The 26,226-nt window shown below is 44.9% G+C and overlaps 1 protein-coding gene across 1 annotated transcript in view; it reads left to right on the forward strand.

Moving 5' to 3' along the window:
- The window catches only part of PRKCH (protein kinase C eta), a 221,985-nt gene that overhangs the window by 175,943 nt on the left and 19,816 nt on the right, over positions 1–26,226 (forward strand). Inside the window, exons 11-12 of the mRNA XM_007192957.3 lie at positions 22,683–22,821; positions 23,476–23,664. Coding sequence (XP_007193019.2) covers positions 22,683–22,821; positions 23,476–23,664 — 328 coding nt within the window. The remainder of the gene's footprint in view (positions 1–22,682; positions 22,822–23,475; positions 23,665–26,226) is intronic.

Raw genomic sequence — 26,226 nt, forward strand, 5'->3', positions numbered from 1 at the left:
GTGCCGTGGCACTACCAAAGGAAGTGAGTATGTTAAAAAGCACGTTCCCTCTGAAGTCTGTCTGAGGGGCTGCTGGGCTTTGTGCAGTTTGCTGCAGCTATGGCATATTTTTATGTTCTGTTTGCATCAAAAGAAAGAGGGAGCATCGAGGGCTTATTATGCAGAGCATTTTCACAGTATCTCACTTGATGCATGATCCAGGAAGGGTGGCCTGGGTCATACTTGGTGTGTAAAGAGTTAACTCTAGAACTGATAACTTCCCAGAGAAGCTCAAGATACTGTACTTCCTAAGAATGAGTTCTCAAGATAACAACTCAGCAAAGAGTTAAGATGAGAAGAATTCAGGAAAGAACAAGCACTTTCAAGAGAAGAATTTCAAGGAATTGCTTTAACTCTGAGTGGGTAGCTTACATGGTGAAGAGGTAGGTCAGCCCCGTGCCTTAGTTTTCCCAGGCAAGTTCCAGTTTGCTCCTGTGATTCCCCCTTAATAGCGCCCCCCTTTTACTCAGAGGCCCGTTTTGGACAGTACATTGCATGGTCACCCTACAAAGAGGTGTCCACATTCTACAACTTTTTCTTTTTTTCTGTGAGATGGCAGAACCAAAGAAAAGGGGATATTTTTTAGAAGTTTAGAGGGTTCCCCTTCTGTAGGAAAGGAATTCTCCCAACATTTTCTTTTCATGGACTATTCTCTCCCAGGCCATGAATTGGAAATTTAGTTATTAACCACTTAAAAGTATCTTTTTAGCATTGGTCACTGTCTTAATTTGAAAGACACATGGAAGAAAATTGCTTTTCCCCTGAGTCCCATGTTTTATTTCCTTTGCATGATACTTTAATATATTTGCATGAGAAATAAATTTGTCAGTAGTCATAACTTTATGGGTCCACATTCAGCTATTTATTTATGCATCTGTTAAGTCATTCATTTATTCATGCAGCAAATATTCATGGAGACCTACTTTGTGTCTAAGGATATCATAGTGACCAAGACAGGCCAGGACCCTGCCTACAGGAAACATGTATTCTAGTGTAAGCATATAAAAAAGTAAAAGTAATTACTCGTGAAAATGACATGGAAGGAAATAAGTGCACTTTTCATGTTTAGTTTTACTCGATAGAGCTAAAGAAAGGGGAGATGAGAGAGACAGACAGCTACCTCTCTGTCCACTTCTTTCGTTGCTGAACGGGGTCTCAAATAGCTTCAGAATAGGGACCAAAGGGGACACTACAGTCCCACAGTTCTAACCAAATAGAACTCATGTGTCTATACAACTAAAGTTCAGTTTAAAAAAGAAAAACAAGGAACCCAAGGCCAGACCACATTTGGCCCTGGCCACTCATTCACTTCCTCCAAAACTCCCAGATGTCCTTTAGCTCCACATCAGTGCCCACAGGCCTGGTTCAGTCTTCCATTGCAGTAGGTCCCCTTGTGGGTCTCTCAGAGGAAACGAGGGTAGTATGTACTAGAATGTTACAACCACAGGGAGCTTTTCCGCCTCACTTTGGAAACAGTGAACCATCCCTCCACAGTTTGGATGGCGGCCAGACTCTGCTCCAGGAAATCTGATGGAATATCCCAGCACTAGCAGAAATGTCATGAAGATCATCTTTCATCATGGAATTTCTACACACTTCTGTGGAGCTCCTGTGAGTCAGCAGGAGGAACTCCACCGCACTGTGGCCCTGGGCCTCAAGTCAGAGAGGCTGTGGCAGTTTCCCAGCCCCAGCTGGGGGGTGTCAGGGGGGTAGGTGGTGTTACCATACATGCCAGCCCTGGAATGCAGGCTCCTTCGAGTGGGCGATAATGACCCTCCCAAGACAAGTCTGAACACCTTGGCTTCTTGAGTGGGCTCTCTCTGGAAAGCTCATCTTCCCTTCTTCTTTAGCCACATCCACCCCCTGCCACTCTCCCAGAAAATTTCTCTTCAGTGCCAAGAGTGAGTCTCCTAAAAAACCAGACACTATCCTTAACCTAGACTTTCACGAAGGATGGGAGAGGCTATCAGTCACCTGCCCTATGGCTCCATGGGGCTCTTTCTCAGACCAAGAAAGAAAGAAAAAAACAACCCCTAAGAAGGAACCTGACTGCCTCTTATTCCCTTTGGCCACACAGTGACTCCTGCTGAACAGACATTTAATGCAGTAGGAAAGTTCCTGTAGCCAGTGGCCTTCCACAAAGCCTCTTTTAAGGCACTGGTGTCTTCAAATGGAATTACCTGGACTCTGTTTTCTTTGAAGGTGAATCAATATGCATAAGTCGTAATTTCCCTGTTAGTAGCTCCTTCCCTTTGGTTCCCCCAGCCTTTAACACAGCAATTGACAAGGGGAATGCATACTGAAAATTACTATATATCCTTGATTCCAAGTAACTGAAGATCACAAGATGCTGATGGTGCCTGATATGATGAAAATGAGGATACTGGCAACTGGCAAGTTTTTTTGTCGTGAGTTTCAAGAAACTCCCCTGTTGCAAAAGCATTAAAGGGGATGGAGTGGGCACAGATCTTAGCATCAAGGCAATACAGAGGTTGGAGTCTTGTTCTTCTCTAGGTATTGATAGGGGTGTGGTTTTTTTCCCCCTCTCTAGGCACAGTGATGGAGGATGGCTTGGTTAATGATATTATGAAGGCCATCCTAGTGACATCCATCCAGGAAGCAGGAATCTAGATGGCCAGAAAAGTGTATGATCAGCTGACTTTGAAAGCTCTTCCTTTTTTTTTCTGTGCTAGTCAGGCTTCTGCATGAGGACAGTATAAGGGCAGTGGTATGTGCAGACACCCACTTTTTCCACTGTGTCAGAAAAGCAAAGTCAGTCTACCCCTCCCCAGTTTCTGTCTTGGTAGATTGGTACTCCTCATCATTTCTTTCCCCCAAATGGGGGATCCCAATCTCAGATAAGAGGAGGTTTGGCATTACATAGGATAAAGGTGAAAAAATGCTGGTCAGGTGGTTGGGTTTGTCTCACACATGAGGCCCTATGCTGTAAATGGTCTTTCTTAGATGGATTTCTCATGTCTGTAAATGTATCTCAAAGAGCAGAGCTTGAGGGCATTACTTCACTCAGAACTTAAAGTCAGTTTTTTTGCTCTGCTCTCAAGACGGTGCTACTAATTAGATTTGTAAGCATCCCATTTGGCGGCACTTCTTTCCCATCCACGTTCTCACCTTCCCAAGGTGAGCATTATTCTGAGTCATGTCCAGATTCCTGTAATGTGTTATTAACATGGGTGGTGGGACTGCGTCAGTCCAGGGTCTGGAGAGCTGTGCAGAGGCAGAAGGGAACTTCAGAAAGAAGCCCCAAACCCTGCCAACTCTCTTCCAAGGTACCAAGCCTCAGCCCCCTGCCAAGAGGTTTTGGTTTCCAGGAATCACATTTGATGCAGGTTGTGAGTTATGGCATCAATGTGTGTTTGTCTTAAATGGACCTTTTGGTTTGGAAAGTACCCTTCACCCCGCCTGACATACTGTGGTGCACTCATCTTCCCTTGTTCGGCTGGGGTTTGCAACATGCAGGCTCAGAGTAGACCATCATTAAGTCTTTCCGTGGCCTTTGTTTGACCATGAAGGAGCCGTCTCCACCATTCAGTTACTCATTCAGTTACTCATTCAGTATGTCCTGCACATCTGCTTTGTACTGGGTTTGGCTCTGAAAACCAAAAGATACATAAAACAGGGTCCTTGCCCTCAAGGCTTTAGTCTATTGGGGGCTCCAAACACATACATAAATTGACAGCTTAAGACATGATACCATAAATGGTCAAAGTGAAACGAAAACAGAATGCGATGAGAGCACAGAAAAGGAAGCTATTAATTCTGATGCAGAGGGTCAGCAGAGGCTTTGGAGAAGAGATGGCACTTGAGCCATAGGTTTTTAGTTAGCAGCAAAATATGGAAATACTTGCCAGGTAATTGGAACAGTAGGGGCAGAGGCCTGGGGGCAGGAAGTGTCCTGTGCTGGGGACTCATGAGGACTCTATGTGACTGAGGGACCAGAGCAGGGGGCGGGTGGCAGTTGAGGTAAGTTGGGGTGAGAACATGGAAGGTTTTGGATGTGGGCTAGGAAGTTTGGGTTTTATTGGCCTGTCAGTTGAAACCATCAGAAGCTTTGGAGAAAAGAGACTAATAGGAAATAAGTGTGCTGTGTGAAATAGAGTGCAGAGGAGCAAGTCCAGAAGCCAGGAGTTCAGGTAGGAGTCCTTGGAGTAAGTCAGGCAAGACCTAGTCATGGTTTGAAGCAAGCCAGTGCCGGTGATGGAAAGGGAAGAGGGATGGGAGATGGAGTGGAGGAAAAGCTGAGAGGACCCTGGTGAATTGGATATGGGGACCAAAGAGTAGGCATTCAAGATGACTCCGAGATTTCCCGCAGAGAACTCTAAAGCTTTTTTTTTTTTTTTTAACATCTTTATTGGAGTATAATTGCTCTACAGTGGTGTGTTAGTTTCTGCTTTATAACTTTTAACTGAGTGATGACAGCAGTGGGTAATGTCCAGTTTCATCCTTTTGGGTTTGAAGGGTTGAAACATCCCTAGTAGCTTTGCCCCCAAATCAGTTAATGGCTAACTTCTCAGGCATCTCTGGATCTCCAGAGAGAGGTGTCAGGGTAGAGGTTTCAACTTGGGAGCCATCTGTCCAGGGTGATATTTGAATCCATGGGCTTCCACTGCTCAACCGGGCAGACCGTGTGCTGAGCATCTCCAGGGAGTGCCCGTCCGTCAGGGTCTGTGATGATGTGTGTGATGACTGTGTGTTTCCTAGGCAATGGTGGTAACACGTCTTGAGAAAGGGGTGCCTTTCTCTAATTTGCACAAAGGTGCCATATGGTGTAGCAGCTGTGCTGGAAATAAACCCAGGCAAGGGCCATGAACAGAACCTCAGGGAACCGCCTACCCTTCAAGGGAGGGTGGAGGAGGAGGAGCCCAGCAAGGAGACACTTAGGAGTGGTTAGAGACGTGAGAAGACTGTGTTTATTATCTGCTTTGGAACTTACCTGACAACGTAGTCCCACTCAGTGAACTCCCATCTTACTTCGGTTTAAGGATTCAGGTGGAGCCTCTGTAAATAGTATTCCTGAGTTTCCCCCTTTTCACATGTCCCACGGGTTTTTCCCCACCCCAGCCAATGGGAGAGTTAACAATCTCCATCCGGTTAGGACCTAGAATTATCAATTCTGTGGCTCTGCTCCCTGAGAGCCAATACGGGACAGGTGAGCAAAATCCAGAGTGAATAGATGTCTCTGGAATGCCCACTCCAGAGCGTCCCCTGGTGGCTCCAAGAGGGCAGGCCATGTTCGCTGTCCCTAGGAAAGGACACTCCCTCAGGCCACTCACCCCTGTCACATTTGGCTCCAGCCAGCCAGAAGTCAGGAGTTGCTGGGGCCACTCCCAGCCCAGAACAGGCAGAACCTCTCTGATGGCCCTGAGTCCTGACCTCTGAGGGCCTGGCAGGGCAGAGGAAGCTTCTTGCCTCCTGAGCCATGCAAGGAAGAAAAGGCATCCCCAGAGCAATGGCTTGGAGGGTGTCTCAACTCATCTGTGGCACAAAGCTCACAGCCTCCCCGACGTGTGCCAGCAGGATGGTGTGAACGCTTTTTGCAGAAGAGAAAGCACGAACCCTGCCTTGGCTGATGAGTCTCTCCCATGTAGACCTGTCGCTGCTGCCTCCTGGCATTTGTGACCTCGTTTGCATTGATGGAAAGTTACAGGAGGAGGGAGAGCACCACCTTCCTGGCCAGGAATGTGTCACGTAACCCAGACCAAAAATTCCGAGTTCACATCTGTGTCAACGGGACCCAGGCGCTATAGGCAGATAAAACATTGTTCAGAATGGCCTTAAAACTCAGAGTGAAACTGGCGTTCATCAGAGTGGGTGGAATTCGATGGCTTGTTCATTACCTACATCAGTCAGTCAGAATGTTCTGTTTCAAAATAATCACTTTTTTCAGATCTTAAATGTTGATGATTTTTCTTTCATCAGCTGATCCTTTATTTTTAATTTGGATGAGGAAGACTCCCTTCTCCAACAGGGAAAAAGATCACTTGTTCTGTCTCTGGGGCTTGCTTGTTTGGCTCCTAACCATAAGTGAAGCTAGGGGCCCTGGCTTCAGAAGCCCTCATGAAGTCTTGGGATAATTTCATACACTACATCCTGAAAATGCGGGCGATTACATTACCATTTTAAAAGAAAGGTCTCTGAAGCAGAGAGGAGGGGAGAGAATTTTTCCATGGCTTCAAAGGGAAAATCTAGGAGTAGAGCCCAAGAGGCTGAGGTTCAGGAAATGTGTTCTCAAACTGCCTTCTCTGGAAAATGCAGGGAACCACTGGTTCCCAGTGACAATTTTGGATTTATCAACTTTCAAAAAGAAAGTAGTCCCATATGATGGGAATTGTGTTCTTTAGTTTTGGCTTAAAGGATTTTCTGAGATTTTAAGTCGATTCTTCTGTAATAGTCTGTCCCTTCTGGTTTTGGAGTTTTCCATGAGATGCCTTTTAAAAAAAAAAATCAGATGAGCTTTTCAACTTGATGAAGGACTTCAGGAATCTCATTATTCCTTTTCTTCCTGGACTGACCTTTTAATTTTATGCAAAATGTACAGGGGTAATTTGTCTTGTCTGGTTATAATACTACACTGTTGTAAGGATGCTTAATCACCAGGCACACACATTAGTCATGTGCTGTTGTACCTACAAGCCCAGCTTTCTTATATTAACTCTAGGACTAGATTGAGAGCCAGAGTATTGAGTACAACTGGCTGGGTGGTACAAAGAAGTCACCACCAAATGCAGAAAGCAGCTCCCATTATTTCTTCCTCATTTCCTAAGCACCCATTATGTACAGAATACCAACTAGGTATTTGAGGGAGATACACTGGCCAGAAGAATTTTATACTCAAGGGGTGTATGGGTAAAAGGCATGTAACCAGAGTTTAGGGTAAAAAACTAGGGCTTGTTCAGTTTAATCAGCACTTATTTGCCCACTCAGCCCTGTGCCAGGCACCTTGCTCTGAGGTTAGAGAGCTGAATTAAGCATGGGAAAGACCTGCAGGGAAAACAACAATTACAGTCAGTGCAATCAATGCTATAATTAGAAGTATGCAGCAAATTCCCCTGGAGCACAGAGGAGAGACATCATGCTTGTCCAAGGAAGGGACGCAGGAAGTTTCTGAGGCACAGAGGCTTCAGTGAGACTGAAGTGGTCAGACAAGCCCAGTAGAGAAGAAGGAAGGAAGATGCTGGCCAGAGCTCCTCAAACTATCTGCAGTGGTAAACCAGTGGATTTTCTTCCTTTCCAATCCCTTTAGGACCAATACTTGTATAAAATGTAATAAAAGTAAATTACTAGAAAAATGAACTTTTAAAAAGACATAAATAGAAGCCCAAATTTTTATTAGATTCAACAGACATGAAATTACTGTTGAATAGTTATAAAAGTTTCTACATGCTGATTCTCAAGTTTTCTATTTACTTCATTGCTACTTCATTCATTTTCTACCGCATTGTGGGCCAGTAGCAGTTTGCAGGTAAGTACCAGTCCGCGGACCACACTTTGAGTAGCGCTGCTCTAGGCACAGGGAGCATTTGTCCACCAGAGAGCACAGTGCTCATCTGGGAATGTAAAGCAGGCGAGGACAGTGTAGGGAGGAAGTAAGGCTGGCAGGGCAGGCAGAGGCCCAGTGGTGGAGCATTACGGATGCTACAACCAGACAGGAGCCTCTTAAAGTTTCAGACGTTCAAGGGACAAGATCAGAACTGTAGTTCTGAAAAATTACTGGTAGAGCATGGAGAATGGGGGAGAAAAGGGGAACGAGACCAGTTAGGAAATGCAGTGATCCACCTGGGAAGAGATGGGCTGAATAGAGACCATGGCAGTGTGGTGCAGAGAAGGCATCCAGTTCTAAATATAATCAGGAGCTGTAATTGTCAGTTCTTAGTGATTGACTGGATGTGGGCAGTAGAGAGGGGATGTCATTGAGTCCCATCCCATCATTTTACAGATGAGGAAACTGAGGCCCAGAGAGGTGGCAGAGCTGAGGCAAGAAACCTTGCTTTCTTGCTTGGAACAAGTGTCCTTGTCCCCTGACTAGACAGTGCACCAGATAGTACCTGCATTCCAGCTTGACCGCCTGACCCCCTGTGCTGCCTCTGAGGAGAGGGTAGGATGTGTGTCCCTCAGAAGGTTCTGGTGCACCAAGATGCCAGCCTGCACACTGCCCAGCAGCACTCAGCCAGCCGGCCTGACTGCCGGTGCTCTCTGCTCATGGCCACTGTCTTAATGACAGAATCCACTCCCAGGTTCACTGTGTCCTGTAGTAGTCAGTTAAAGTCACATACATCCTGTTTAGGAAGTCAACAGAATTTTTACTATCCTCCTTTTACAGGAACACAGGTTGCTCTCACCTATCAGCCAAACATGAACAGGCAGTCACCAAGCAGGGCCAGTTTTCCTTTCTCTCTTGGATGGAATTGGTTTGGTTCTAGATGGGACAGGAAGGATTCATGTCTGGAGCAGGGTGGACTTGAAAGTGTGTTCAGAGCCACAGAGGTTCCTGGGGTACTGTCCTGGTCCTAGGTCACCTCCAAGACAGGACCCCAGCAGGCAATGGCAGCTTCATGTCCGCTCCAGAGGTCCCAGATGGGTGCCAGGGTTCCAGCACAAACCAGAATCAACCAGCTTCCTAAGAGTCCCCCACGTCCTCCCTTAATCCAGCTTCACTGGGGTCTCAGGACCAAACCAACACCAGATGGCGGAGGGGGCGTGCTCTTCAGAATATCAGCCCTTGGGACTTCCCTGGTGGTGCAGTGGTTAAGAATCCGCCTGCCAATGCAGGGGACACGGGTTGGATCCCTGGTCTGGGAAGATCCCACATGCCGCGGAGCAACTAAGCCCGTGAGCCACAACTACTGAGCCCGCGTGCCTAGAGCCCATGCTCCGCAACAAGAGAAGCCACCGCAATGAGAAGCCCGGGCACTGCAACGAAGTGTAGCCCCCACTCGCTGCAACTAGAGAAACCCCTTGCACAGCAATGAAGACCCAACACAGCCAAAAATAAATAAATAAATAGATAGATAGATTTATTAAAAAAAAGAATATCAGCCATTTATTAGGGGCTCAGTAGGTGCAAAGCACGGTGTTAGGCACCAAAGGGAACTCAAAAATACAAAGATAGAAAAATGAAAACAAGGAGGCACCGCCTTGGAGATCACATTTTAGTTGGGAAAATAAAAATCATAAAATATCAGCAGCCCGAAGCAGGATTTTGGAACTTGTACTCTCTGCCTGCCCCTTCCTTTGAATACCTGTGACCGTTGTTGGCTTCCTGTGGTATAGGAAGGCGAACACCAGTGCAGTGGCCTTGATAGAAATTCTTAAATGTAAGCATGGTACCCGGAGTTGACTGCTCATTTGTGAAAACACGTGATAAAAAATATTAATAGATTTAGACACACTGAAAAGATACCTTCATTTATCACCATATTGTTTAAACAGTGAACAATTAGAAACAACATCTCCCAAAAGTGACCTTGCAGGAGCTGGGTTTTATCACATCATTGAATGTATGAGACCCATCTCCATAACTGGGTTTATGTCCTAAATAATTAGGCAGGGAGAGGGTAGAAAACGAGGACCGGGTGAACCAGTGGAGTTTTATTTGATTGCATTGTGGGATGTGGATCCCATGTCAGTTCTCCAGAATGGAAATAAATGTCCCCAGCCACAGTGATGGTATTGATAGCCAACAGCAGGATTTAGTGACTTCCCTCTCCTCCTCCAGCTTATTCTGCTTGAAAGAATGGATCACCTGTAGTGAAATGCCTGGCTGTTCAACTTAAAGCAACCTTTTCTCGTTGTGCTGGGCAGGGCTGCTGATGCTGAACAGAGATCTTTGTTCCTACATCTTAGTGCTTCAGAAAGTGGTCTCAGCAAAGATGTGCAAAGGAGACGAAGGTGTTGGATGATGGGGTTGCACCAGTTCTTGAGACATTTTGCTCGTTGTTGGTGCCAGGCTGGGGCACTGCGTGGCACGCTGCTTTAGCTTCTCGCTCTCTTCCCTGCAGAGCCGTTTATAAGCCAGATGTGTCACTTAATAACCCAATAGACCTCCCTGCCTCAAACTCAAAAGCTCACAGTAGTTACTTAGAATTTATAAAGTCTGTGTATCCTCTCTATTGGTTTTGATTCTCATAAAAATCTTAAGCAACCGGCCATGCTGTTATCTGTTATGTGTTTCTTTGTTGTTGGTGGTGATGAGGAAATAATAGCTAAATGCTTCCATAGCACTTCAGTGCATTGTGGGCACTGTTTTAAGCAATTCATATTTAAAACACTCATAATTCCCATGAGGCAGGAACTCTCGTTATCTGAGTTTCATTGTAAGGAAATAAACGCAGAGTGATTAAGTAAATGGCCCAAGATCACACACAGCTAGTAAAGAATAGGGCCAAGATTCAAACCCAGGATGTCTGGCTCCAGAGTCCCTTAACCTCACACGACACTACTTCTTAGGAACAGGCAGACAAAAGTCGGTCGAATGACCTCCCTAAGGTTGCCTGGGGGAGGGGGAAGGAAGCAGATTGAAAGAGGCAAATGGGGGCTGTATTGCTCCGTAAGGGCATAATCGAGTATTTGCCCATCCGTCATTCTTGGCCACAAGTCCAGATTTGCTCTGTCTCCAGAATTGGTCACTCTGGATTTGTTACCAGATCATCAGCATGGACTGTGCGTGGTTCCCTAGGAAATGTAAAATATGCCCCACTATTATTGCTGCATGAAACCTTATATTTGCAAAAGGTCTTTAATTGTCTCTGTAATATACATATGGGAATATGTGTAATGTTGTGGCATGGATTATTTATGGAATGAAATCCAGGGTTACTAACTGTTTAGACTAAGGTTGATCACCTTGTGACCTTAACAGTGTTTTTTTTGTTTGTTTGTTTTTTATTTATTTATTTTTGGCTGTGTTGGGTCTTCGTTTCTGTGCGAGGGCTGTCTCTAGTTGTGGCAAGCGGGGGCCACTCTTGATTGCGGTGCACGGGCCTCTCACTGTCGCAGCCTCTCTTGTTGCGGAGCACAGGCTCCAGACGCGCAGGCTCAGTAATTGTGGCTCACGGGCCTAGTTGCTCCTTGGCATGTGGGATCTTCCCAGACCAGGGCTCGAACCCTTGTCCCCTGCATTGGCAGGCAGATTCTCAACCACTGCGCCACCAGGGAAGCCCTTAACAGTGTTTTAACAGAGAAACTGAGGAGCTGGGGAAAGTGACCAAACTGAAATAGCCTTTACTTATTGGATCAAGATTAGTCCAGCATTTAGGCAAGAAGAATGTTAGTCTCCTCTCAAAAGGTATGTTCATCTGCTACTTCTGCTTACAAGTTGGGTGATACTTTCTAAAGTAAAAATAAGATGCATAAGCTAAAAATACTTTTCCCCCTGATTTGTGAATTCTGTTGACTTTTAAGATCTTAGGAAGTTATGATGACTCTTACGCATTTAACAGATTACCTTCATTAAGAAGAATACTACTACATAAAATTGGCGAGTCTTTGGACAGTGTCTCCACAGACAAGTACTCACATATTTCAAAGTGAACAACTTAAATGTCTGTTTTGAAAAACCTGGGCTCTTTGGTTACAAGACCAAGTACTGGGAACAGACTAGGTAGGTGTTCAGGAAGTAGCAGTGACTTCTCCCAAAGGGAATATCTTAGGGGAAAATGTGATGCTTTGCACATTTTCTCTGACATGCGCAGCGTTAGGAGGAAATCAGTAAAGTTCCTTCTTGGAAAGGAACTCAGATGTGTGTTGCTGTCCTGAGTCCAGCCTGTGATCAGTAGTCTGGGAATGACCTGTGGAATATTCCAGGCCTACCCTTGGAGTTTGTAATCTGATTGGGGAAAGCAAGACTTTTTATGCAAAACATAATTAGAAAACAAAGCACTACTGACTATAACCCAGAACTAAGATGTGAGGTTCCTGTTCAACTCTGCGGGCCTGGGAGTGGTTCTGAATAGATGTCCTTGGGTTTTTTCAGAGACTTCCGTTTAGATGGCTCAGGTTTCTGCTCGGATGGGAAGAGCAGGTAACCAGATGAGACCTGTTGATGTGGCCAAAAGTTCCTGTTCAGGTCATCCGAGGGCTCCCTCCCTCCCCACCCCTCCCCTGCTCTTCCCGCCCCTCCCTTCCCCGCCCCTCCCCTCTGAAATTGCTATTGCATAAGGTATTACTAATGCTGGCAAAGATTTGTGTTTAGCCATTTGCCAAAAGCAGCCTGCATATCCCTTCCTGGGGTTGGGGCTATAAACTCTACTCCTTCCTGTCATAAAACATTCCTCCTCACCCCCTCCCAGCAGTACCCACGTCCCCCTTCACGTGGTCTGCAAGGCTGCGTGTTCCTTCAGCAAATGGCTGCACCAGCTTTTGCTGCTTGTTTGCCCCAAGCTGTAACCCTGGCAGAGGAGGGACATTACTGTTTCTTCTCAGTGGACTGGCTTCAGGGAACCAGCCCCAGTGACAGGATCTAGTCTCATTAGTCAGAAGAGCCCTGGGTTTCCTTAGAGGGAACCAGCCTCAGCTAGACAAGTTAAGATGTCTCATTGTCCCTTACACTGTCTCCATTGTCTCCAGAAACCATGGCTAGCATTTCCCTAGTGCTGTGTGCCCAGTAACGTTAACAGAGTTTCACTCTGTGAACCCGTTTGTTGGTATTGGCACCGTGTGTCCAGCATAAACCTGGTAGGATCTGTCTGCCCCTGCCCACCGCCCCCCTCCTCCACAGCTGCCCTGATTGTCATTAAAATCTTTCTGCTTAGGAGGGAGCCATGCTCTGCTTCCTCCTTATTGGAAATCTTTCCATCCTTCATCTTCATGCACGTGCCCTGCGGACGGCCAGCCAGCGAGGGTCTCCTCCCCGGCTACCGTGACCCCAGCTTGCAGGCTCTCAGCATCCCTGTGACTCGCCGATGCTATTTGTGGTCTTGCCAGATGAGAACCTCCATTTCCTTGTTGGATTTCTGTGGTTGGGAAGCCACGCTGCCCTGGCAGGTAGTTTTCCGTGGATCAGCTGCGCTCGGCTCTCTGCAGTCGGGGGGCCTGCGGAGTTAAAGCAGGATTCAGCCTGTTGATCACTTTGTGCCCCTGGACCATCAAGTCCAGGTATGCCGTTGGGCCCAGCATCTTTTCTGTGTGGTCGGAGCTAGGCCCAATGGCCAGGAGTTCCCTGACCACCAAGGGGCTATCATCTCCTTGGCGTCTTTGTCTGAAGCCCTCCACCCTGCCTCCGGCTCTCTCACCGAATGCTGCCAGGTATCACGTAGGAAGCATTTTGGCAAGAAGTGCCGGTGAGAGAGGTTTTCTTGGCAACTATAAAATAAGAGTATTGTAAGGAGTGCTAAATAAATTTGTGCCGCTTCAGCCAGGGAATTTCAACCCTCCTGGGAGTGGGGGGGTTGTGGAAGGAAAAAATATATATCGAAGGCTCAACTGCAGGTTTGATGGCTCATTAGACGGTCCTAAGGAGGTGTGTGATCTGCAGTGTGGACATTAGCCAGACTCACTGCCTCTTGCATTTGTCCAGAGAGTCAACGAATGTTTTCTTTGCACTTATTTTTCCTACCATAAGACAAGGCAAGGGGCAATCTCTCAGTCCCTTTGCTCAAGTTAAGTTGGTCAGTGTGTACACAGGGGTGAAGGTGGAAACAGGCGGCCTGCATATCAAGTGCACCAAACACCAACGCTGGATGGAGCGCAGCACCTGGTCTGTGGGGGTTAGTTTGTGAGTCCCTGGCCCCGTTTTAAAGGGAGTAAAATAGCCAGACTCGCCACGGAGTCATTTTTGTAATCATTTCCCATCTCAAATCGCCGTTGGGAAGAAATATGAAAAGGTAGGGGGAAAAGAGCCACAAAGGAGCCTCTAACACTTCCTGGGTTGGAAATTGTTTTATTGACTTTCATGTACCAGAAAGTAAGTTATTTCGCATTTACCTTCATAATGATGAATGTTCATGCTTCATGTGTTTGTTCTTAAGCTGATGTTGCAATAGATCAGCCTCACAAACACCAGATGGATTGTCACTTCATGAGGACAAATGGCATGGGGACCTCATTTAATAATTGGGAACGTTGCTTCTTTTAGCAAGGGCCTCATTTTCGTACTTAAGTTGGTTAAGACTACAGGGACATGTCGTAGGGCTATTGAAAATACCAATGCTATCCACAAGCATTGGTAATTTCAGTGGTTAAAAAAATGAGCTTATGACAACAGGTCAGAATTCTGAGTCTACAAATGTTCACATTCCCTAAGCAAGTAAGGTGATTTTTTTCAACATTCCCTTACGGCCTGGGTTCCAGAATAAATCCTTTCTATTCCTACCAGTAGATCACTTTCCCTCCACATCTTCCTTGGGAATTACAGCCTTAAACAGTAGAGAGACCAAAGAAAAGGATTAAAGCCAAAATATGTAAATACATATTTTATGACTTTTTGCTGGTTATCAAAGTAATACGTAATTCCTATAAAATTTAGAAAATACAAAAAAAGAAAAATCATTCATAAACATATCACCTAGAAATAAACTTGTAATCTTTTTCTTTTAGCTTTTCCCACCTCTCCCTTTTCCCTCCTGTCTTTCTTTCTTCCCTCTGTCCCCCACTCCAACAATTGTAACATAAGAGAATATTGAAAATACAATTTCGTGTTCTGCTTTTTTATTTAGAATTGTATCAGTCTGTAAATAAGTGGTGAAACCCAGCAGCTATAAAAAGATTGATAGATTTGACTATATAAAAATATGAAAGTACCATAAACAAAACAAAAACAAGCTGAACAATAATATTTGCAACGCATATAACAAATTACTTCTATCCGTAATGTATAATGAGCCTCTAAAAAATAATCCAAAAAAATAACTCAAATTTTAAAATAGGTAAAACTTGTGAATAGGCAACAGAAGAAATATAAATGGCCATTAACCATATATATTTTTTAAAGATTAATCTCAATTATCAAGAAATGAAGTTAAAGCAATGAGATCATTTTCCCCTAGCAAATTGGCAAGGATACAAGGATGATTACATCTAACCTGAATAAGGAAGCTAAATGGATGCTCTCGTACGCTATTGGTGGGAGTATAAATCGATGCCAGCTTTTTGGAGGGCCGTTGCTCAACATCTATTTAAATTTTAAATATTTATACCCTTTGACACAGCATTTCCACTTTTAAAAATTTAACCCTCCTACAAGAGTGCAAATAATGTTCATTACTCCATTGTTTGAACATGCAAACAATTAGAAACAATCTAAATGTTCATAGAGAGGGGACTAGTTAAATTATGAAACATCTTTATAATGGAATTTTTTGTAACCATTACAAAGAATGAGGCAGATCTACAGGATATAGAAATGTGTCCAAAATTCATTAAGTGAGAAAAGCAAGTTAATTCATGATCTATGGCAGTGTAGCATTAAGAAGAAAAGATTGGATGACTATGAACCCGTCATTTTCGCCATAATTTCTTCAGGAATGACCACATTTTAGGTAATGAAAATAGTACTTGTATAATCCCAAAAGAAATAACTCTCAAAAGACAAAAATTCTGTCATAAACATTTCCCTGCATTTTTTGCCCTTCATCCGATTTTAATAGCTTTCATAAAATTCTGTCATGGATATACCATAATTTATTTAGCTGTTCCCCTATTAATAAATAAATTAGCTTGCTTCCAAAATTTGCTGTTATGTACAGTACAGCAACAAACATCTTTGTAAAATAAGACTTAAGTTTACACTCTCCAAATCATCACTTCATGTAGCAGAGGTTGACAGTTTAACCTAGAAAGAATCCATAAGATGGTTTTGAATGTAAAAGGGTAATGTTTTCTAATCCTTTTAAATCTTAACAGGACTACATATGCTCCACTGGAAGCAAAAGAGTTGGATCCCTGCTTCCCGGCACTCAGCTATGCTACCCACTCTGACTATAGTTTCTCTCTAGTGTTTGTGGTCTCAGTGTGAAAAAGACCAGGGATGTTATCCTCAGGATACACTTCCCAAAGCTTAGTACCAAGCCCTCTCCTTTTTATTCCATTCTCCCTCCCCAGGTGAACTCATCCACACCCAGCTAATGACTTGCAAATTTCTATCCTTTGCCTGGCCTTTCATCTGAGTTCTAGCCATGTATATTCAGCTGCCCATTAAACATCTCCACTCAGATGTCTAAAAAATACCTCAGTATTTCCAAAATAAATTCTTTGAGCCACAACATGCTCATACCTTCTTTCCTTTTACCTTCTACATCTTTGCATTACTAAATCCCATTGTTTTTTTTCCCCTAGTAGTTCTCCATCGATCTAGTTCTCTTTACCTTACTGCCCCACCCTGATCCAGGCCACCGTCAGTTCTTTTCTGAATACTTCAGTAGCTTCCCAGCTGGTCTCTTCATGTTCTTTCTCATCCCCTCTGACCTATTATCCTTCCTGTGGCTGGAGGCTTGTTGTGAAATCAGATTAATGCTATCCTTCTCCTGTGTAAGACCTTTCAGTGGTTTCTTTTTCCTCTTCGGCTAAAGACTGAAATCCTCCCTGGACCCTGGTATATCAGGCTCCTGCCATTTCCTGCCCCCTTCAATATTCTGAGCCCCTTGCATATTGCCTGGCTTACAGATGGCACCCAAAGATTTGTTGGGTGGATGAATGTCTGAATGTCTTCTCTGAGGTGACATGAATGGCATTACTATATCTAACTTGTGACAAAACCAAATTTTAGGCTTTTGCTATTTCAGTGACTTTTCAAAATTCTTTTACCAATTTAATACAGTCCGTCTTGCTTTGAAAAAATGTCAAGTTCATATAAACCCACATATTCAAAACCCAAGCCAGCCCTAAATGGTTTTGTTTTGAAACTAAGATCATAATCCAAATTCACTCTCTTGGCAAATGCCACCTCTTAACTCTTGCCCACATGCCAGCCTCTCTTCCTTAGAAGAGGGCAGCAAGTTATCTTCTCAATATTTGACAACTAGAGAGGGATTTGCTATGCATTCCCTTACTCCTGTACCTTCAAGGATTGTGTGAAATCCAATCAACTCCTCCATGCAAAAGCTAAGAACCAAAGCAAAAAAATTATTTTTCCAGAATTTTGATTATGCATTTAACAATGTGCACAAAAATGGCCTTTGGACATAATTCAGTCTCAGGATATTTGTTGATTTTCAGATGGTTCTTGTTTCTCAATTGATGTAGTCCTCTCAGGAAGCAGTCTACTAGGAGGATTAGCCAGTGACACAGTAGCACTGCATGGAAGAGAGTGTGCCTATTGTAGTGGGTTTGGAGCCCAGGCCTTGGAGGGAGGTGAGCAGAACTGAGTTCAAATCCTGACTTTATCCCTGGCTCACTAAATGATGTTGGTGTAGAGCCTACTTCATAGGGTTGTTTTGAAGGTAAAATAAGAATATGGATAAAGCACTTAGCATTTAGTGAAAATTCGATGTATGTTAGCTGCTAATGACACTGATTGTTGTTGTTATTATTATATCATCATCATCATCCACAGAAGGTTTTTTCAGGTTCTCTGGACACACACACACACCCCCAAATGAGCAAACAGACAAAAAGCAATATACTTAACAATAGTATATTGACTGTATATTTTAGGAAAACTAATAGCAAAGTTGCACTTCATTAAAAAATTGTTGTCATTTAGATTTCGATATTAACGTATGGATAGATGAGATGATTTCATGTTTTGGATTTGCTTCCAGATCTGGAAAAGGTGGGTCAAGAAGGGAGAAAATGCACAGCTGAAACACGATTGGGCATTGATAGCGGCTTTTGCTGTGAGATCACTACGGGAGTCGTTATGTTATTCACTATACTTTTGTATAAGTTTGAAGTTTTCCAAGATAAAAAAAATTTTAAATACATTAAAAATAGCTACTGAATAGCCTCTTAGATGCATTCTTGTTCTCGGGAGCCAGCTCTCAACTCACTGTCCTTTATTTCTTTTGGAAGAGTAACTGATTCTAGTGATCTAAGCAGTAAGTCTCTTGTCATTATGTTTTATGACTCTCAGAATAGCTCATGGTGGAAACAAAATAAATACAATTTCTGAATTTCCTTTGTCGTCAACCACTTGAGACTCTTCTCTGAAACCACTGTGGGCATTTTAAGTAACCCTGATTACCCAGCAAGAACAATGTACCCTTCAGACCATCAGGGAGGATAAAATAACTCTTTCTACCCTTCCGTGCTTGCAGAACAAAGGTATAGCTATTAAATACAAGTGCTCAATAAGCTAATGCATGATGAGCCCTCAGCGGTTTAGGTTCTGAGCCTCTGTCCTGTACGAACTTGTAGTCTTCATTGTGTAGCCTTGTTAACTTTGGCTGCTGAGTTACATGTGGGCAGAGGAGGCTGAAGAACTCCAAAGCCAAAAACGGACCTCTGCATATTTCATATTCAATTCAGGAGTCAGAGGGTGACTTTTGTGCTTTGCTGTTGTTGTTGTTGTTTAAGTGAAGATATCTATTTACCCTTAGAGCGGAAGCTGACCGTGGCCATAAATGGTTCTGTAACCTTTGCATCTGTTTGAAAACCCTCTTCCATCTGCGTGTAAACCAGGGGAAAGGATTATGCTTGGGTCCTCTCTGCTTTATGATTGCGCCTCCTAAAGCAGTTTCTTTTCTCCAGCTTCACTAAAGCAAAGAATTTGAACTTATATTTCAGGGCTCTTCTTTTCCCCTGGAATCTCTCTCTAAGGGGTAAAGCACATGGATTTTTATAGGTTTAATTACTTTGGAACAAAAGTCCCAGTAAAGTTTATGGAACTTCCTTCCTTCCCCTAAAAATAAAACAGGCTCTGAACTGACCAGCACAACTCACTGTTATCCATCTGACATTCTTCTGTTTATCTCTTTGGTCAGCATCTTCTGCCAGGCCTGAGCTGAGGCTAGGGAGGAATGAGGTTCAGCCCCAGCCAAGTGGGGAGACAGATACATAGACAGAGTCTTCTGGAGTGCAGTGAAAGGTGGGCTGTCGTAGAGCTCTGAACTGGGTGCTCCAGGGGCAGAGTTGACTAGCTGGGGACATCAGAACAGACCCCACAGTGGAGGTTTGAGATATTTGGGCTGAGGGCAGAACTGATAGCCTGGGATTAAGTTATGCTCTTAATCGAACCCCCTTAGGATCCCAATTTGAGAGTTTTGTCCTATTAGGTAGCATCTGGTGTGAAACGAGCAATGGCATTTCCCTCAGGGCTGGTCCAGTTCTGAGAATGCCTAAAATGAGACGACAAAGTCAGGACTGAGGTATATAACCTGCCTCTGTGTCCTGGGGCATCCTATGACCAGGCTGAGTCTCATCCCCAGTGCTGTTCGGTTCTGTGTCCTGAGTATCGGGGCTGTGTTCCAAGACTTCTGCGTGCAGAGGGCATTGTGACGGGCAGCTTAGAAAACTGATGACAAAGCACTTTTCTCTCCCCGAACAATTCCTGCTACCTGTGACAGCTGCCGAGCAGTAAACAATCAAACCTCTTTACCTGGGTCGTTAGTGACAAACTCTCTTGAGCAATCTCAGGTCAGCTCTTTAGACCGTTGTGGGTTTCTGTTAGCACTTGTTTCTGCTACCCAAGGAGATCCTTTCCGAGCCCTTATCAGGCATAACGGCTTCAGGAGAATTCAGAAATGCAGTCGCCCTGTTTGGCAATGTGAGAGAGTCAGAGCGCTCTGGGAGCCGGACCACACAAGCCTGGACCGCTGGGCTGGAACACGGTGCTGATAAAGCCAGCCCCCAGGCTCGGGTCCCCCACGGCCTTGGTCTCTCCTGAAGCCACAGACTAGAGGTGGCTGGCCGAGGTTAGCAATTACAATGTTTGCATCAGTCCCCAGAGGAGCCAGACAACCAGGCGCTAATAGGGCCTCGGGTCTGAAACCACTTCTGGAAGAACAACTGCCTGGGACCGTGCTCTTGGCAGTGGCCGTGACCAGTATCATCCTCACCCCCAACCTGTGCTTTTGGGATTCCGCCTTCATGTTGGCTAAACAAATCTTGCTCATGCTGGGTGTGTGTGTCGAGGGGTCAGTGGAGGAGGATACAGTTTCCACAGACCACAGCCCACTGAAAACATTGCTTGTGAGGGAAGTGGGATTCTGCTCAGGGAAAGGGGCGGGAGCCCGACTGGAGGATGGAGGCCGGAGGCCAGGTTTGGGTTAGAGGCAGAGGAGACTTGCTTTCCTGCGTTGGCTGCACAAGTACCCAGCACATCTTTGCCTGACACCGGGGAGATGCCTGGAGCCCAAGCGCGGAGAGGAGGCTGGTCTGAGAAAGCTCTGCTGCTTTCACCTCGCTTATCGGGGATTCCTGGAAGACAGGACTTGGTTTCCATTCCTGGGTGTCTTCCAGTGACCACTGTCTGTAAGACCTGCATAGTCCAGCTGGACCAACTCACAGGGCCCAGCGTGGAAACCAGTCTCGCCAGTTCTGTCATCACCTGCTTCCTCTGAGCCACAGCGTGATTCTGGGCTGGACAGAGACCAGCCTTTTCCCTCGGGCCAAGCAGCCCAACAGACCTTTATTGTCAGAGCGGGGATGGGAGAACAGAGCTATGAGTGCCTCGACACAGCCCAATGGGGACTTGAAGCTCCAGAACAGCAGTCAGCGGCCCCCGCTCTGAAGATGCCCAGTGAGGGCCCACCAGCACTCCTAACAGCACAGCCCCAGGAGGCCGCGGCCGTGGCAGCCTCCCACCTGGCAGGCGACTGCAAACCTCCAGGGCAGGGTAGGCACCTAGCATCACCTTCTGGCTGGGCAGCCTCTCCTCACTGATAAGCCTGCGTGGTTGCCTCTGAGCACGTCATTCCTTCAAAAAGCAAAGCATAAAGGTGTCGCCCCATAGGCGAAGCTGCTTCTCTGGAGCTCTCCCGAGGCTGAGCTTAGAGGCTGGCAATGGTGTCGGTGTGTAGGACTCTTTCCCAGTTTGCCATGGTGCCAGACCTCCCTCTGTAATGATGCCCGGATATGCATGGCGATGGGAGAGGTGGTGCCAAAGGCCTGTGTTAGGGAGGGGGTGTTCAGGGGGCACTGCCTTTCATTTGCAGACAGTTTTATTAGCATCCAACCCATGTTCCTGCCTCCATTGAGGCCTTTTACCAGAGAGTTCTGCTGCTGGAAATGCACTTCCCTTAAGTGGATTCTGCTCCTAGGGGTTGGGGGAGGGATGGTAAGTGCCTTTTTGTCCTGTGCTCACCATAATATCTGAGGCTTCTGTGTATCTGGGGTACACCTAAACAAACCCTCTTCTTACCCTGTTTTGCTTTTCCCTGGTTATTAACGTCCCCACTGACCCACTAAATCTAAGACAGAAACCCAGGGGTCATCAATTTTGCTGCTTCTCCTCATCTCCCTCTAAATGGTCATCGAGCCTTAATACTAATTGTGTTTTCACCAAAGCACTGGCTGACTGACCCCCTAGTTTCCATTCCATCTGTCACTGTCCTAGTTCAGGTCATCTCTTCCCTGGACTGTTTCAGCTGCCTCTAGCTGATCTTTTCTCATCAGCTGGAAATCTTAATTAGAAAGCTTCAGTGGGTCACTTTTGCCTAATATCTAAATATCAGAATTCCTTAGTGTGGCATTCAGGACACTTCACAGTTTGGACCTAACTTTGCCTTCTAGCCCTGGCATTTTGATGGCCCCCGTGTTCCCATGCGAGCCCCCTCTCCATCCTTACTACACCACCTGGGGTTCCTGAGCCCACCTGCACATCACACCTCTGCACCTGCTCCATGCGATAGCCCTGCCCACCTGCCCACAGCGACCTTCTCACACCCCTTCCCTGTCTGGAAGACCCTGACTCATGTTTTAAGACCCAGCTCAATTTCTGTTTCTCCTGTGGAAATGTCCCTCTCTCCTCCCACTAGAAGGAATTAATTGTTCCTTCTTGTGTTTCTCTCACAGCCCTTGGTTCATACTTCCTTTGTGCCACTTGTATTGTACAACAGTTGGTTCTGTCTCCCTCCCCAACCCCCTTCTCATTCTCCTCTCCTCCCTCCCCCGTGTGTGTGTGTGTGTGTGTGTGTGTGTGTGTATGCATGTGTATGTATCTCTGTACACACACATCTATATGTATATATTTTGAACAAATATTTATTGAGTGCACTATGCCAGGCACAGTGGTGAACCAAACCCACCTGGTCCCTCCTCCATGGAGCTTACAGTCTAGCAAATATCTGTCTCCCCATTATACTGTGAGTTCCTTAGGAAGAAGGATCGTCTGTACTCTTGACGCCTATCACAGTCTGTGCCACACAGTGGCCACTTGCTCCGGAATGTTCACCGAGTGAAGTCCAGTGGGCAGAGATAGATGCCAGAGAACAGGGGGCGGGTGGGTGGATGTCTCATGGGCTTAAGGTAAGTGGGAAGCCTGGAAGTCACATTCTCAGTTTCTAATGGGCAGCCTGTGTTTTGATATGTGGTTAGCCCATTCAGATGGAACCATCGTCTAGGAACCATGAGGCAGATGTCAAGAGCAGATCTAAATTTGTTCTCCAGATAACACAAAGAAGCGTGTTCCCTTTGAAGGGTGCATGCAGAAAGCTCTCCCGGCTGCGTGATCTCCCATCCCGTGACCCAGCTCAGCCAGGTGGACGGTTTGGGGCCCGGCTGCCCCATCACATGCTGCTGTTTGTTTCTTGCAGAGATCTGAAACTGGACAACGTGCTTTTGGACCACGAGGGTCACTGTAAACTGGCAGACTTTGGGATGTGCAAGGAGGGGATCTGTAACGGGGTCACCACGGCCACCTTCTGCGGCACACCCGACTACATTGCCCCAGAGGTGAGTGTGCTCGCTGCTTGAGCAGCTTTGGAAATCCAGGCTCTCTAGCAGCCCCGTCAGAAGAGCCACACAGGCTGCATTTATGTGCTGCAGCTTGGTGGGCGGCATTGAAAGTTGACGCCTCCAGACTCCTTTGTGGCTCATTGGGTGAATGATGGCTGAGAATGTCCTTGGTTCCTCCCAATACAAATTTGAGTCAAAAAGAGTGTTGTAAACTTTGCAGTTGCTTTAGGGTTTAGCCCTGAATGAGGACAAAGTACGTTCCAGGCACAGCTATTTAATTTTTTTCTTTGCCTCTACTCAGTGGTTTGATCCCAGCCCCATTTAGCAGAAATAAAGACAAGCTCTTGAATCTTTCCCATAGGAGTGAGTGAGTCCACAGATATAGTTCCAAAACCCTTTCTGGTTTGGATCTGCATATACTATTACGTTGGCCTAAGCAGGCCATAGATGTTTGATCACCTGGATGACAAGGCCTCTGAATTGACCCCAGGGAAAACAGACCACTCTCTAGAGATGGAATGAAACATGTATGCCAACGCAGGAAACTCCCTTGTTTTACTTCATCTCCTAATCCATCATTTGCCTTAGTCATTACTGATGCATTTGTTCATCAGATGCACGAAGTTCTTCTCACATTACCCCTCTGCACAGATCCTCCAGGAGATGCTCTACGGGCCCGCAGTGGATTGGTGGGCAATGGGCGTGCTGCTCTACGAGATGCTCTGTGGCCACGCGCCCTTTGAGGCAGAGAACGAAGATGACCTCTTTGAAGCCATACTGAACGACGAAGTGGTCTACCCTACATGGCTGCATGAAGATGCCACAGGGATCCTGAAATCTGTAAGTTTGGTGCACTCAGCCAGCTTTTGAACTATTGCAGACCAGCTTGCTGAGTGTGCTTCTTGGGCTTTGGGTTTGTTTGTTTTTTTTTTTTAATACCACCTACCAGTAAGCTACCAGCTCTAACTGAAATCTGTGTTTTAATCTGTAGAATCAAAGAAGCAGGGTTTTCTCAGGCTGTTTGTTTTCTCTTAGGCAATAGTTATTTTGGAGCCAATGCATGAGCAGTTGATAGCATTGTCTGCCTTATATCAAGTATTTCTAGCACTTGTGGCTTCAGTGTAGGTGAAGTGATGCTTCCACTTCATCCAGTCAGGACACATAACGCCGTTGGGTCATGTGAACAGCACTCCCGGTTGTTTCGATACGGATTGTGTTTCTGTCGGCAACATCGAAGGATGAAGGGGCCTTTCCCGTAGTGCTGGGAGAGGAGAAGAGAGGTTTTCCAAAGTTGTGCAAGATCTCATTTGCTTCCATGTTATCCTTGTGCAAGTCAGGTGCCAGGCCAAGGATTCAGGTGCAGTGTAGAATATCACATTGAAAAAGTCTTTCATTCGTGCATTTAAGGCATTGTGCTGGAAGCCTTATTTTCCAGTGTGGAAGAAAGTGGATTTGATGCTTTATGTTGAAAATAAGAAAGTAACATGAAATGAGAGAATAACATATAATTTGGGTCAGTTCTGTATTAGAAAATCATGTATTATTTCCTACTAAATGCATAGGAGGAATAAAGATGAATATTCTTCAAATAGGGAAAAATCAGAACAATCCATTCTCTCCTGGATAGTATATATGGGATAAGAATTACTTTGCTCAAATCATATCCTTTCCAGTGATTTGAGACAAAAAAAACTAAATTTGGGAAATATTAGCCATGCTGGTGAAAGACTTGTCTCTCTTTAGAAATTGCCAGTCGTAGGGACTTCCCTGGTGGTCCAGTGGTTAAGACTTCACCTTCCAATGCAGGGGGTGTATGTTTGATCCCTCGTCAGGGAGCTAAGATCCCACATGCCTCATGGCCAAAAACCCAAAGCATAAAACAGAAGCAACATTGTAACAAATTCAGTGAAGTCTTATTGAATGGTTTAAAAATGGTCCACATCAAAAAATTAAAAATCTTAAAAAAAAAAAAAAGAAATCTCCAGTCATATAATTAGTGTCATTTTAAGGACATTTTGTATACAGATCACTGTGTCCTGGGGCTGATGGCATGATTGTCCCTGAGAATTCTCTACTGAAAGAGAAATGATCACAGAAATCCTTCTCAGGCAGATATTGCCAAAGTGAATCATAATTCATAACTCAATTCTCAAGTTCAGGTGCAAATGCTCTCCTGATATTGAGGAAGCATTAATTTCATATAGAAAATAAAAGTGGGGAATTCCCTGGCAGTCCAGTGGGTAGGACTTGTGCTTTCACTGCCGACGGCCCGGGGTTCAATCCCTGGTTGGGGAACTGGGATCCCACAAGCAGTGTGGCATGGCCAAAAAAAAAAAAAAAAGAAATAGAAGTGAAGTACTTTTGGAGTCTACCAAATGTCTTCTATCTAGCCTCTTTTCATAAGAAAATTTTATTTGTATATTTAGTAGAAAATGTAGACTAAGGAAACCAAGAATGTGGCTTTTATAATTTTTTTAATAAAAAAATCAGGGAGAAGGGCTTGTCTTTGTAGATTTATGCCTTGAAGTTTCTTAACTTCTGGAAGGGAAAGATACTCACCTCAGCTGGCCCCAGCTACATTTGATGACCTAATCTATGATAACACAACAAAACTGTGCTGCAGAGTTGGGCTTACTTTGCATTATTGCTCTCCCAGTTCTGTCATCTAGAGTCTGGGTCCTTGCGACTCCCAAGGCATGCTAATCCCCTGTGGCCTGGAACAACCACCGTCATAATACTAATGGTTTCTCATGATTCACACATTTAGTCCAATTACCATAGCTGAGTTAACTTTTTTAATATTTAAAAGAAGGACCCCAGAGCTTATAATTCAACTGAAAATGCTAGTTCAAGCCGTAAAGAAATATGCATTGTTGGCCTTGGTGTATAAAAGTTGCTGTGCTAGGTACCATGGAGGGTAGGAAATAAAAGTCAGTCTGTGCCTCAGGAAACTTTAAAGTTCTCTATTTAGGGATTAACAATCCAGTTCAGTCTTTCTCTGATAAACACTTCATACCTTTTGAATGTAGGTCCAGTAGAACTCTTTAGAGACCACATCATTGTTTGAGTTGAACATTAACCCACGTCTGCTTCTCTCAATTTTTTTATTTCCAGTTTTTAGGAGTCCTCAACCTCTTTCTGGCATTTAGAATCCTCTTAAGAGAATTCTTCCCGACTAAATCTGGAACCTAGATTTCACCCCTTTTAACTCAATCCCTGTAAAACCTAGAACAGGCACTAAGCAATGTTAAGATCATATGGAAATATTAAGATGGTTTCTTCTTAACCAGATACATCCAATTACTTTTTTTTTTTTTACTTTTATTGGAGTATAGTTGATTTAAAATGTTGTGTTAGTTTCAGGTGTACAGCAAAGTAATTCAGTTATATATATACATGTAT

Source organism: Balaenoptera acutorostrata, chromosome 3 (assembly GCF_949987535.1).
Source record: "Balaenoptera acutorostrata chromosome 3, mBalAcu1.1, whole genome shotgun sequence".
Classification (NCBI taxonomy): Eukaryota; Metazoa; Chordata; class Mammalia; order Artiodactyla; family Balaenopteridae; genus Balaenoptera; species Balaenoptera acutorostrata.